The 15497-nt window shown below is 42.9% G+C and overlaps 1 protein-coding gene across 1 annotated transcript in view; it reads right to left on the bottom strand.

Moving 5' to 3' along the window:
* Positions 1 to 14902, bottom strand: part of tncb (tenascin Cb) — an 85421-nt gene extending 70519 nt beyond the window's left edge. Inside the window, exons 1-2 of the mRNA XM_030060638.1 lie at positions 14791 to 14902; positions 1973 to 2558 (exon numbers count right to left, since the gene is read on the bottom strand). Coding sequence (XP_029916498.1) covers positions 1973 to 2459 — 487 coding nt within the window. The 5' untranslated portion in view covers positions 2460 to 2558; positions 14791 to 14902. The remainder of the gene's footprint in view (positions 1 to 1972; positions 2559 to 14790) is intronic.
* Positions 14903 to 15497: the final 595 nt, after the last annotated feature.

The raw sequence follows: 15497 nt of genomic DNA, 5'->3' as shown, positions 1-15497 counted from the left end.
GACGCGGTGGGTCGCGTCATCGGTTCTTTCTCTGGCTCTTGTTTAGCCCCTGCTCGGAGTCGGTGCTTGCTTGGAACTGATTTGGAACCAGCTTGGGCGGTGGAAAACCAAAAAACTGGTGCTAAGTCAGGCACGGGCTCCGAACCAGCCCTGGAACCGGTTTGGTGGAAAAGGGGTGTGTCTTCACGTGCCAGCTTTATTTCCTCGTGTTAAAGGCCCCATGGTGTACACTTTTCCAGAGCTTTATTTTAATTGTTGATATCCCTAGCATGATGTATTTGTGGTTTTGAGGACCTGTGGTCTGATACATATAGTTTTACAGCTCCTCTCTCTTGCCTTTATCCGGAGCTCTGTCAGCATGGTTCGTTTAGCCAATCAGAAGAGAGAATCAGCCCCTCTCCACTGATTGGCTGACTGTTTTCTTCACCGGCAGTGAAGACACTGGTACTGGTGTCGGGTTGATAAGACAGTCAGCGCTGAAATGAGCCCAACTGACGAGCAAATTTGGACTAAAACTCTGCGGGACCCGTGAAACCGGGACCCTGAGGGTGATGGTTTACGACCGTACGATCCCGAACCACAGACAGCAGGAGAAACCGAACCACCTCAAATCCGTTTATTACAAGATGTTTCAGAATGGTACGTTATTTTTTGTTAAATATGTTGTGAACTTGCTGCCCGGGGAGCGGAGGGGCACTGGCTAAGTTCGCTAGCTTGGTAGTTTGTTGGTCGAGGAGTTGAAGCTAACTGGCTAAGTTCGCTAGCTTGGTAGCTGGTCGGGGTGTTGAAGCTAACTGGCTAAGTTCGCTAGCTTGGTAGCTTGTTGGTCGAGGAGTTGAAGCTAACTGGCTAAGTTCGCTAGCTTGGTAGCTGGTCGGGGTGTTGAAGCTAACTGGCTAAGTTCGCTAGCTTGGTAGCTTGTTGGTCGAGGAGTTGAAGCTAACTGGCTAAGTTCGCTAGCTTGGTAGCTTGTTGGTCGAGGAGTTGAAGCTAACTGGCTAAGTTCGCTAGCTTGGTAGCTGGTCGGGGTGTTGAAGCTAACTGGCTGGGCTCGTTAGCTTGGTAGCTTGTAGCCCGAGGAGCGTAAACAAACTGTCGGAGTAGGCTGGCTTGAGAGTTGGTTGCCCGGGGAGGGAAGGCGGGCTGTGGGCGGAGTCACTGACGTCAGATTACAGACTGACGTCAGATAACTTCAGGAAGTGAAATCCGCTCGTTTTACAGGGACAGTTTCAAAAAACGGGATTTGTGCACTTCTCCATTTATCATAGGTGAAATGCATGGCACAGTATTTATGTGGCCCCAAGACCTTCCCTATCATGCAAAAACAAGGAAAATTTCATTTTTCAGGCCATGGGGCCTTTAAGCCCTGTTTTTTTTTTTTTTTTTTTTTTTTTATAGTTCTTCTGATTTTTGGACGTTACTTATTGCCTACCCCTTTGGATATGTCTGCCTTGATTCTGACGCCTCCTGTGTTTGACTCTGTTTCCGGAATAAAGGACTTGTTACTAGACTGCCTGTCTCAGAGTTGTACTATTGGGTCCAATCTCGACATCCAGTCCTGACACATGGATGCCCTTTTCACTCTGCAAAACACTGGCTTGATTTCATTTGGCTTGATTTTTATGCCTGTATCGTGATATATCTACTCAGTGCCATTATCATAGTAACTTTGTCAGTGGAGTGGTTTTCATATCGCCAAAAGTCATTGATTAATTTGCACAAAACTTTGTGGAAAGGTAAATCATGAGGCAGGAAAAAGCTGAATATGTGACCTGACTAAAATGGGCCACAACAGTGGGTGTGGCCTATCACAACAAGGTGCATGACTTCCAAATGGATTTGCATAATTCTTGCAAGACTTTTTGGAAAGGTTGGTCATGAGCCACAGAGGAACAGATGGGCGTGGCCGATCATGAAAATGTGCACAGCACCAGCAACAGAAATACTCCGTACACATCCAGTGCAGGCCTACCTGTGACTTGAGCTCCACAGCATCCTGCTCCACTGCTGCACTGCTCTCTTAAACTAGACACCTCTGCTTCCAGCATCTCCAGCCTGTTTAGGATGTCCTTGATGTCTGGCAGCTGATTGTCACAGCCACATGCCTGCTTAGGGATGTTGATACGGTGTGTGAAAACAATTTGGTTGTCACCGTCCACCGTATGCTCCATCTGCTCAGTGTTCTGCAAATCCGATTGGGCATTTTTGCGTTTGAGCTCTGTGCCTCCGGGGGAGTCAAGGTCCACAGAGCAGAGGGAAGTGGAGGGTACATTGATGTTATAGATATGGTTGAACACAACGGGCTGATCTGGATGCGGCAGGGTCAGGTTTTCTTGGCTTTTCTTGGGCATCAGGGTCTCTCTGCGATGGCGGATGACCTTCTTCACCAGGCCTGCAGTAGACAGCTGGAGGAACAGGGCAACAGTTATGCAGCCTAGGAGGATGCCTCTCGTCCCCATGATGATAGCTTGGCACTGGGGCTTCTTATGAAGTGAGGGCCAGAAGGAGAAGTCAGTCTATACAACTATCTTTCTGAGGGATGAAGTTGTTCTTGGGTCCTAGAATAAAAGAAATCATTGAAAATTTAGAAAAATACATAGCACTTGAAATGTTAGTATCATGTTTGGACATGGTAGGACAATAAGGTTTATCATTTTTCTTGACATTTTAGGCATCTAGCTTCTACATATACACCTTGGATCAAACCTGTGATCCTCTGGATATCAGTCTGACTTTCTAAGCATTTAGGCAGCCATACTGTCCCATATATTAGTGTGTTTGGTAAAATGATGATAGTACATTGAGCGCAAAGTATTTAATAAGCAAATCCAAGATAGATGAATCCACAATCAAGAGGCACACAGGTCTGTAGTACTATTCCCTACTCTGATTTGCCCTTGCCATTCAGGATGTCTTCAACAGAGCCTCTCTACACACACGTATACACACCGTGGACCATGGCTACAGTGAAATGTCATAGTATACCACTAAAAGCAATTAACCTTCCACTCTTCCACTCCAAATAAAAGACCACCTCCAAACCTGTTGCTACTTCTGACCCATTTTAGCCCTTCTGTCCAAAGAAGAGGAGACAGATTTTCACTGGATGACATTGGGGCATTCTTTTCACTATTTCTCTGAGGACCAAGACTGGCAATTACTGTAGGGGCGGCATGTGACCTTGAGGATCTGAAGCTTATTTTCTGACCACGTTTCATCATGACAGGCTGCTACAAACAGTCGGCAACACCTGCATGGTGGAGAGCCTCCCTTTTTCTCTGCAACCCAGACCACAACTCAAGCTGACAGATTAATATCAGTGTGTGGCTGGACCATCTGTGGGGTTTCTGTGCGTCTGCAGCTTCCCTACCACTCACAAACTGGCAGGTCAGCATTCCTGGACTGCTCTCCCGGCAGCCATTGAATTTTGTTATGGTTTAGTAACATGATTCTCTCTTTCCTCTAGGTTACTTGGCTGTTTAAGAAGGCTCCTGAGACATGTTGTTTCTGTTAAAAATAACAGTCTGTTGAAAATATGCACTGAGGCTGACTTCTGGCATGCCTGTTTTTTCCTTCTCTTTGATTTTTGTGCTAAATGAAATGCGACAGTACATCTTTACTGTGTGTAGCAGAGTTGTAACAATGTTAGCTGTGTATGTTGTGTTGCTGTTGTGTGTGAACAAGAGGACTGTAATTATTTGATTTCCAGTAGTTTATGTAGAGGAACAGGAGAAACATAAGGTCAGTCTTCTCATTTCTTGTGCACTAAAGATGAACAAAAGTGTGAATACTTTTTTTGTACAGCAGCAGACTTCCTCTCCTCATGTGTCGGGCCTGGGCAGTATTCACCTAATTGCACTTCAGATTTTCCCCACCTTGTCAGACATGCTGACACCAACCATTTCCTACCTGTAATACATCCAGTGTATACTTTGGCTGCTCTAAAGGTTAACAGCGACTGTTAGCAGCCAACTTGAAACTGTCCTAGTAAGCATGCATTGAAAATGTATATCTTGCATAAACAGCATAATGCAACCCTTTATATTGAATTTACATGTGGAACAAAAGCAAAAGTAATTTTTTTGAGCTGATGATGAGGTTCTTAAAAGAACATACCAATGATTTTAAATGTCTGACCTATTTACGACAATTTACCCACATTTTACATTGCAGCAAAACATTTTGAGATACTAAATATTTCACAAAATATAATCAGATTGACAAATTTGAATTTTGAATTTTTCAAAACCCCACCATTAATGCTCTAGTTCTGCAGCTTACAAAGTCATCACCATTACTAAACCATGTTTCCTCAGTGACTGTCTCCTGGTGGAGAGGCCACTTCACTCTGCCCAATTTCATGTGATTGAAGTCATCAAAGCACAATAGTGCTTCTGCTTTTAGGAGAACTAATGACGGCATCTTTACTGTGGTGATGGAATACTGGGGTGAAGAAACTTTGAAGTCACTGAAAGCTAATTTTCATATCATAGTGGAAAGAATGGAAACCAATGGCTAAATAAGAAGTAGGAAAATGATATTCTCATTCTAAATTACCACTGCTCACTTTGGGAAAAGATTAGCAGAAACATGAAGCATATACTAGGGAAGATATGAGATATTCAGCATTAGATGTAGATGTTCCACTGAAGATGCTAAATCATTGATATGGTCCTTTCAATGTGACCTGGTCAGGGTGACAGGGGATTCAGTAGCAAGCAACAAGAAATCATCAGCCTGCTGGCCGTCTTCCTCTGTGCAGGAATGGGGAAGCTGACAGCAGGTAATATCCTAGCAGGAGGTGCTCAGTCTCCTGAACCCAGGCTGATGTGTGATTAAGCAGGCTGACAGATGAGCTCTGCAAGGAGGGATCCCACGGCTACAGCCTTCTCCTCACCCCACTCTCCAGCCTCCACAGCTCCCTGATTAGACAGGCAGGGATGAGCGCCTCCCTGATGGGCACACTGTAAAAGTCCTAATGCAGCCCACTAATGGGAGGACTGAAGATCTGGGCCCTCAGGGGTGCAAAAGAGCTTCCCCCATCTCACTTACTCACACACATACGTACACGTGCACGCACACACACACAAATACAGTCACACTGCTGTGCCCAAGCATCACAAACCAGGGATTAAATCAACAAAATAGCCAGAAAATTGCTTTGAGTTGCTGCTAGGGTTTTAGTTCTGGATGGATGGTTGGCTTTCTCACTTTGAAGGCTGGCTGCTCTCCACATGGATCTCTGAGCGAGGCAACCCTAAGAGACCAAAGCAGGCTTTGTGTGGAAATCTGTGGCTCTGGCAAAACTCGGAATTATTCATAAATAGATGATGAGAAGAAACTTCCTCACAGTCTGAGATATTTTGAGTCGGTTGTTTCCCTTCTTAGCCACCAAGTACTACTATTTAATATGCATCAAGACAATGACACTATGAGAATCTGAGTGTGGCCATGAAAAACCATGTACTGATTCCCCCTTTTTGGACTTCCTTCAGGAGCCCTTGTGACCCTGGCACTATGCTAATGCAGCTGGTTGTTGGCACTCCAGAGATGAACTTGACACAATTTGACTGCTGCTGCTTTGTTATTCTCTCACTTGGTTTTACTCTATAGCTAGCTTTTCAAACAGCAACAAAGCGTGTTAGCTGCCTTGTGGTCCAGTGTAACGTGAATTTTACCAGGGAAAACCTGCTGGCACATGGATTTAGTGCAACTGATCTAAATTAGCCCTGTATTGAATGGCTGCTAAGGCACCACTTGAAGTGTTATACCTCTCACAGTGGAGATCTGGAAATGCTTTAAAGGTTTTTCAGACCATTTCAAAAGTGATTAATCCTCTCATTGCCAGCAACTTTAAATTTATTGTATGGTATCTTTGTTTCAAGACCAAGGTGAATGAGTATGCCCATCACATAGCCACATCTAATCTTACCCGTTGGTCTCCATGTAATTAGGAAAACCATTGCCACCATATCAACCAGATCATATTTTTCGTATCAACTAACCATCACTACTACACAGGGAAGAAAAACATACATTTTACATCAACAGCAATCAATACACATCATGAACACAACATACAGCTAAAAACGCATTTCAGTGCCATGCACACTCCTACCACACCAAGTTAATAACCACCCTCCTTCATTTGTACATCCCAGACGAAGCAGTGAGATCCACCAAGGTCAGATGTAATCCACAGATGTGTCTCTTTACATACTGTAAGTCTGTCTCTGATATATCATTTTCCCATATGTGTAATGAAAAAAAAAACAACCTCTTCAGGCAGAAACGATAACTCCTTCCTCTTCAAGCATCCTCAGGAATGTCCCTTGATGCCGTTTTCTTTGTCACTGCTATATTGTGTGTGTCTAGAATCTTAATCCTTGGGTAAATTAAGGGAATGCATTTCTTTTACACAAAGGACCAAGAGGATCAAGATAAAGAGTAAAACCGGGACAGTTCAGTCAGCACAAATCCTTGTAAGCCACTGGATATCCACATCTGAACATGGCGGGCTAAGATTTGTTGGGTTGCCACTGGTCTCTCACTTAGCATGTACCTTGAATTTCATTTGGATATTGCTGTTTCAGGGGAAATGAAGAAAAACTAACAACTGTTTGCGGGGATGATGACTTTACCATTATTCTCCTTTACTCCCACTCTCTTCTACCTTTTGGACCCAAGTTTTTCTTTCAGTTGGTTTTGGAGGGGAATTTGTAATTGATGAGCAGACGTTCTGTCTGTGGAGGATTGCAAACATCATACACAGAAGGCTAGATTTCTTTTAAACTCAGCCCGAGCTCCATGCTGACAAACTTACTCATCGCTGTAGTCTACCCTTTACTAAGACTTGACCATATGGTGGGCTCAAGATAAATCAGAGCAGAAAACTACTGCTCACCAGGCATCCGGCAACAGTTATCACTTTAGCCATTCTAAAGGGAAAATACAAATTGTTAGGACACAACAGAAAAGCTTTTATCAGTTTGTGCAACAGCCACATCTGTTAGATAGCTTAGATGTGGACCAACATTGAAGCGCAATCATTTTGTTTTCATGAAACACTGGAGGAAGTAGTATCATTGGACAATAACTGCAGCATGAACAGACACCGCAGCATCTGTCAGGAAATTCAACAACAAATAAACTGAATAATGAAGAAGAGTGCCCCACTTGGTGTGTCAAAGCTGTAAATATTCAATGACTATGACTACAACTGAAGTCCCAAGACTGTATGTTAAACAGGTTTGATTGGATGCACGCACTTTCTTTTCATTTCTGAAGAATTTATCAAGCCTGCCTTGTTTTGTAGGTCACCCGTGACAAACACCCAGCTTGCCTTCTTTATTGCAGAGTCTAAATCTGGGTCGTTGGAGAGGACTGAATGACGGTTTATTGTCTAGGGCTCTTTTCACCTTGATATACACCATATTAAAGTGTTGTAACTCAAAAATGCACAGGAAATAGAGTTCAATCTGTGACACTCAGTGTCATGCCATGAATGATCAAATAAACATCTTTCTCTCTTTAATCACCCCTTAAAGATTCATTTTATATCTCACCGTCCACAACTCCTCCAGTACTGAAATCTGCTGATAAGCACATAAATAATAATCAGTTGCTACAAGGTGAAAGAGACCTTCCATATATGTCCTCTGCTAGAGCAGGTGAATATTGATTTGTTCCTATATCTCCACCAAGGTCATAACCAGAGAGATAGCAAATTGCTGAGGACAGCACTACAGCTGTGAGTTATAATCATCAAACCTAGAAATGAATTTCCAGGAAGAGTCATAGCATGAATTGACTGCTTGATGCACGATCGATGGTACCATTGTTGCTGGTTCTTAGAATAGGCCCTATTGGAATTTTATCACCTCGAAGACAGTTACCATCTTTCTCTGTCTTTCTTTTATGACAATGTGGCCATAACTGTGCTGGACTGAACCAATCCCAAAACTAGAATAACAACTGTTTATATTATGGCTGCAGACATAGCCATACACACACACACACACACACACACACACACACGTATATATATATATATATATATATTTATATACAATTGGGTGGACTTTGACTGTGCCCTGCCCGGGCTCTGACATTTTACACAGTTCATTGGCAGAAGACAAGCCCCTCTCAGTTTCCTCTGCTGGAAAAGCCTCTTCTATCTATTTTGTCTGAGCTGCATGCATTTCAAAGGCAAGTTCATCTAGGCAGGTCAGTGCATACTGAATAAACCAACATAAATCAACATGAGCAGCCATGATAAATGTATACCTTCTGTTTTATACAATTCCAAGGACCTGAGTTCCCATTTGTGTCTGTTTGATAGAGTACATGGATCACAGATGGAAGAAAATTGGATATGCTGCAGCTATAGAACTAGGCTTTGAAATTACTTGACAACATAAAAGAATAAATCTCATAAATATTATTATTGTGCATATCTCAATAAATTCAGGCCAAGATTTCCACTGTGGTATTCATGACACCTCAGCCAGGCCAGTGCTCTCTTGTAATTTTGGTTGACTGTACATTTGTTTAATAATTATAATTGAAGACATCTAATTAAATTCCAGCCCTGGGGAAACTTTTGCATTGCAAAAGTTTTTCTTCACTTTGAAGAGAAATATCTTCCAAACCACAAAAAAAGAATTATACTGACGACACTGACAGCACTGAGTCAATTAAATGTATCAATATTATCATTACAACACTTTCTGCTATCATTATTATCTTGTATGGTTGGGGAAAAAAAGAACATAATTTGACTTGCTAAACAGAAATGAAATGGGGAATATGGCTGCTGATAGATGAAAAGACTGGTTTCATTAAGCTAAGCCTTTGCTCATTGGTCCTCCAGTGTGACCCCATTGGATCTGATGACACAGATAGCGGGGGAGTGGTGGGGGTTAGTGTGTTTGCAGCTGATAAGGCAGACTGGAGGCTGGATCTGTGATACCAGCAGAAACACTTATCTGGATACTCGGGGCAGAGCTCTATCGTGTTTATGGAACTGCCACAATGATTTGAAACTAGCATTGACGTGTTTGACTGATACTGCCCAAAAAACTCAATTTCTTCCACCAAAACCAATTTCCGACTTTGACACTACAATACTCAGAAAACTAATGGGACGGGATTGTGGGTGCACATTGTGTGAATTGTAGCTCAGAGAATCAAATCTCAACTCAGTTTTACAGCGTTGTGATTTGACTCACAGCTCGCCATGGAGCCCATCAAAATTATTTATGGTTGTTCCCCTGTGGTGCCTCCATCTCTCGTTGCTGTTCTCACTGCTTCCAGATGGAGATGGTGGATACTCGTCATTGTTCATGAGCTTTTTAACATGCCGGTGGTGGTGATGGTGGCCTACTATTTATTAGCCTAACCCCTGTGTTGTGTGGAGACTGGAAACTACATCTGCAGCCTTTACAGCACATCAAACTGTTCATTTCTCCATAGTCATAACGATGCTGCAGTTACTATAAAAACCTGCCTGTTTCTCTGCCCGGCTGAATGTGTGGTAATGCTAGACTGAGTGACGTCTAAACTTACCTCGTAACTAACACCTTTCCTCTAAGGTAATGAGCTGCAAGGTGAGAGCATAGTCTCATCACAGTCTCAACAGTTTTGGCTGGATCATTTTGCATGAATGAGCTTTTGCATATGCAATCACAAAAACAACCTGTAGAAATTTATTGGATAACATAAATCAACTGAACAACAAACTGAGTGATGATACTGACTTTATGAATAAATTATTTTCCCCTCCCTGCAAAGGAGAAGACAGAAACAATCTGGCTGCATGGGGAATAGCTCATAAGGACTGTACATGGCCTGGAGCAGCGGTTTTCTCAAGGTGTCCTTGAGGATCTTCCAGGGGGGCTCAGCAAAATGTTCAACTTCATGTGATTCGCTAGAAATTGTTTGAATGCATGAGGGATTGTTTTAACATTTACTTTGCTCTGGTTTAATCTCATCTAAACCTGGCATCTAAAATTGATTTTTTTTTTTTCTTTTACAAAAAGAAAAAATAGCAAAAAATAAATAAATTTAAAAAAGTGCCTTTTTTTTTTTTTTTTTTTTTTTTTTTTTTTTTTACAATAAAACCATATTGTAACTATGAAAATTACATATTTAAACCTCAGATCAGTGACATCAGATTTCTGGAAATGTTCAGATGTCATTTAATACTTAAGACAAATCAAAATATCTCTTTATATAGGGGTCTCGATAAGGCAAAATCACTTCAAATGGGGGTCTGTGGCTCCAGAATATGAAAACATTTGAAAACCCCTGGCTTAGAATTACTGAAGTGGTAAATTCAAAGAGCTGAGGTAGAGACTTTCTCTGTCCTTGGTCCTTCATTGTCTCACTCAAACTGCACTGGAGCACAAATGCATGACTTGCTTTATGTATACTGTTTTAGCTGTTAGTCCAAAGCTGAGCCAAATGTTCAGATATGTTTCAAGGCCTTGGAAATTTCAGCATTTGACTCTATAGCTTCATTGGTCACTCCTATTCCAACAGGAAGGAAAGGATTTCTTTTCTCTCCTCTAAAAATGGAGACAAGTGTGTTGGCTATGATACCAGGACATCTGTTTGTCCTTGTTTGCGATGAAAGCCTGAAGCGTGTTGCATGTCCAAATTGGGAGTGCCTTCCATTCAGGCACTTACATGAGCCTAATGACCCCAGTTCCTGAGGTCTACTCTTCACTGGGTTCTCCCGTTTTACCATTTTCGCCAATTTAACTTGTCTGCCACTCTCAAAAGGGACCCATCTTGTTCCAGGAACATTATGGCTCATGCATTCCAATGTGCAGGGTCACTGGTGTAGGCAAAGTGTCAGAGCAAAGTGTCTGTCTCATGTGTTCGCCTATTGGCTGCCTCCAATGGAGGGCTGGGCAACACAAAAGCATCACGGATCCCACATTTCCAAGACTTCCACTCCTCTTCCATCTCACATTTGCATCAGAGGCACATTAAAAACCATCTGGGATGTTTAAGACACTGGATTCCTCTGGGGGCTGGGGCTTTGTTCTGGGATGATGAGTAATCACACTGGGCCTCTCTCCTTTCTCTTTGGCCTATCCGGAGAATGACATAGGAGAGCACTTGTGTTACTTTGATAGAGCTAATACACTCCTTGCCTGGTTAATTCCTAGTTTGTGAACAGATAAAACTCAAATCAAAGGAGGAAAAAAAGACTATGTTCTGAAAAAACGAATTTTCCAAGTTTAAAAAAATTTGAGGATGGCAAGGATCTTCTCAGAAATACAATTAAAAAGTGATCTCTAGTGCAAAATGAAGGTGATGCTAGTTTGTGTAGTGGGGGTCACTGGATGACAAATACAAAGACATTGGGCTCTATCTTTCACACTGGGCTACCCGTTGCCACTACCCGCTACCCGTTAATTACGCATTTAGCAGCTTCCACTATCCCTAAATGGTATCTTGCGGCCACACTACCCGCTATACATTATGCCTACTCTGTTATTTGCACCTGGAGGTGTGTCCGTGGGCGTGTTTATGCGCTTTCCTTACAATTGCTATCTTGAGCACACACTTTAGGGAAAGTGGATAGCGGGTCCTCAGAACCACCTGCTATCTCATTTGGGCTTTTACAAGAGTGCGCCCAGGCGGCTTCAATGCGCGTCCACTTTGGACGCAGAGATAGTACTAAATCGTGACCTTCCTCTCTCCATCACAGGTTTTGGTTTGCGGATTTGGGATAGCGAAGCCTGCTCTTAAAGGCAACAGCACCTGGCACACTGATTGGTTTAACTGGCGTAACGCCCAAAACACACCTATGCATAATATAACGGGTAGCACAAGTGTTTTAGGGATAAAGGCAGGTGTGCAAGATAGGAACTTTTGTGGGGGAACGCCTCTTACGCAATGCTAAATCCCCAAATAACAGGTTTAGGGATGCAAGATAGGGCCCATAGTCTTAAAGCTACATTAAGTGATTTCTGGCCACTAGAGCATGTTGAGCACACAAACTCTGTAAAGACAAGACACCACTCCTGTCCCCAGGTGATTGCTTGTACAAAACTCAAAGTATACAAAAAAATGTGTTTTAGGTGAGGGATACATTTCAATCTGGCAAAGCTCCTGTTTCATTTCTTGGTTTGCTTTGTCTCTGCCCTTCCATCTGAAAATGTGGTGAATCTGCAGACTTTCATCTGCAAGGTAAGCTGTTCTGAATGAACTTTTACACCACTCATCTGAAATTTGAATACATTTAACTGCAGAATGTGCCACTTCAGAGAAGCTTTGAGTGACGCTGAAACAGTGAAGAGGTGAAGAAGAGAGCAGAGGACAAGCTTGTAGTCGGCCTGATACAGAAATTTCGAAAGCTCAAACCAGGAAATAACAACAGCATGGCTGTAAGTTGCCTGGCGGAAAGACGACCCACAGTGATGACCCTCACATTGCAAGGGATCATTTTAGTGTTAAAAATACACTAAATATTGCTTAATGTAACTTAAGGGATCAACAATGTCATGGATATTTGAGGTTCAGGTACTGATTTCTTTTATTTATTTATTTTTTTCCAAAAATATCTGACCCAAACTACTGTGTTACATGTTTGGCCAACAGTCTCTTCAATCATCACCACATCTGCATTTTTACTGTGCGAGATGGGCTTCTTATATTCAAGCACTGAGAAATGTCTTTGTTGAACCATCTGGCCCACAGGTGGCTGTATCCACTACTGAGCACAGTCCAGGTGAAATTACCCCCCAGCATAAATAAATAAATTCATAAATAAATGATTACAAAATATACAAATAAATGCATACATACATACAATAATTTGAGACACTTCACCAGAAACTGATGAAAATGAGCACAGTTCAGGTGAAATTATCCAAATAAAATAAAATAAAATGAAGGAAATAAAATCAAACATCTCATGAGGAACTAATGGAAGTGCTGAAGCAAAGAGACAAAAGGGAGGGCGGGAGAGACAGTGGTGGGGGTGTGGATTGGTTAGAACTGAATATGACATTGACATTGTCCAACAGAATCACTGTGGCTCTCCTGAGCCTTGCCCAGCATGGGTCATCATGAATACCCACAATTATTGTCTCCTCTAAATCACCAGTGGAGGAGCTAAGTGGGGTTAAATACAGTCAACCCCTCAGAAAGCACTGTAGGGCATGGAGTGTTGGGAGCCAACAGCTGTCCAAACAAAGACCCTTTTCCCACTCATTTCCATGCCGAGTGTCACTGTCAGTGGCTCCTCCATGTGTAACCACAGCATCATAAAACATTAATGTACCAAGCCCGTGCAGCCAGCTATGAGCGGACAGCATGTCTGTTACGCAGTGGTCGTCTGCTAGCCTTATGTTCCTAATGTTCATGTGTATAATCTGAAAGTTCCACAAAAAAATCTTAAACATGGCAAAAGCACCCGGCAGATGATGCCCTGCTATCCTATGGCTCTTTTCTCTTTTCTCTCTTTCACATTGTCTATTGCTTGCCTCATCTGTCTCTCTCTCTCTCTCGCTCCCCCCCCCCCCCCTCTCTCTCTCACTCTCTACCTAGTTTTTATATTAGGGTTAATGTTTGGTTCATTGTAAATATTCATCTAGTGAGTCGAAATGCTGTTTCAGAGACCTTTCCACACTAACAACAATGTAACTCCGGTCTTCAAATATAAAAATGACCAAATGTAAAGATAGTGAATATCAGCACAAAATACTGGATGAATACTTGTCTGTGTATCATCTGTCAAACACTCTCTCTCTCTCTCTCTCTCTCTCTCTCTCTCTCTCTCTCACACACACACACACACACACACACACACACACACACAGACACACACACAGGTTTACCAGCTCTTCATGGGACGCAATTGACAAACAAATTACACTGAGCTGCAGATAGACACCTACAAGCATATGAAGACGAACACTCAATGTGTGTGTGTGTGTGTGTGTGTGTGCACATGCATGTGGTAATAAGGCTCTACACAGTCAGTTAGCAGTGTGCACGGTGAGGAGCTGGGAGAGAAATCAGCAGCAGAGTCTAACACAGAGCAGCTGTCTGTCTCCTGGGTTACAGAAGCCTGCTGTCTGCTGGACGGAGCTGGATCTACTTTGGCAAGCAGCATGCGCACGTGTGCACGCACGCGCACACACACACACACACACACACACACACACACTCACTCACTGCCTCTCTCTCCTCTTCTAGCCCATCTGACCACAACTCAACATAAGCCCTGATGCAAGTAGAATTCTTCAGTAGATCATCACTAACTTCCATCTCTCACATGTTCACCTGCTCTGCTAATAAACAGAAAATAGTCAGCATGGGCAAAAACTTTACTAGTAAAACATAATGGGCACCCAGGTGCATGCAGTTAAGAACAAAATGAAGCTGGTCTCTGAAGTCTCTGATTGTAAAACATGAGGGTGAATGACAGAAGCAGCTTTGAAAAACAGAAGTAATTTTATTTTTGCTAATATAGGCCACATTCTGTATCATACAGGAGGTTAATATAAAGCATGATCATTTACAGAATAATGGTATATCAGCACATATATCATATATGGCACATTCTAAATAAATTAAATACCTAAAAATGTCTTCTGGAAAGTTTTACATTAAGTTCTATGAAACTGAGAGAATGCTGAGAAAATGTAAATGTGTCAAGCTTTGCAATCCAGTCATCTCAATTGTCTCAATCAAGCAAAGCCATAAACACGTTCATTCTGCCTCTGTGCAAACACACCAGCTCCATGCTCCACACAGGTAAAGACTTACCTCACACACAATTGGCAGCTCTCTGCTACTGGGGGAAATGTAAGCTGAAGCGATGTGGAAAAAAGCCTTATCAGCCAGTCTGTGTCTCTCAGAGCGCTGACAGCCTTGTCATCTTTTCCTCCCTCTCTCCCTGTTCTCCAAGAGTGTTTACTCCAGTCTACCTACAGAGCCAGCTGATGTTGTGCAGTCAGTGAGGAAAGAGCGGGTGAGAGAGAGAGAGAGAGAGAGAGAGAGAGAGAGGGTGAGAGACACAGGCAATGCAGCAGAGAGAGAGAGAGTCGGAGTGAGTGAAAGAGAGAGGGGAGGGAGAATTCCCTTTCTCTTAAACAGTAGACCCTCTGCGGTCAGACTCCACTCCCACCTACCGCTTTCTTAAATGCCTCCCCCACCCCATACCACCACCACCACCCCTTCACCCCCTCCATACCATGGTGACTTGAAGCTAAGGAGCTGAAACGGGATGCCTGAAGGCTGGAAAGAGACAGAGGGAGACAGACAGAAAGAGAGAGAGGGAGAAAGACAGTGGGAGAGGAAAATGGAGGGGTGGGGGTGGCGTGTGTGTGTGTGTGTGTGGGGAAGGGGGGGGGGGTGATAGACCATTAGCAAAACATTTGCAGTAGGCAAGCCAATACAAAAGGAAGACATGAATGAATGCAGGCCCTGCATTAACATGGCATTTAAGAACTTGAAAGCAGTGAGAGTAGAGG

Source organism: Myripristis murdjan, chromosome 9 (assembly GCF_902150065.1).
Source record: "Myripristis murdjan chromosome 9, fMyrMur1.1, whole genome shotgun sequence".
Taxonomy (NCBI): Eukaryota; Metazoa; Chordata; class Actinopteri; order Holocentriformes; family Holocentridae; genus Myripristis; species Myripristis murdjan.
The sequence above is the reverse complement of the archived record's forward strand: the minus strand, read 5'-3'. Positions and strand labels throughout refer to the sequence as shown.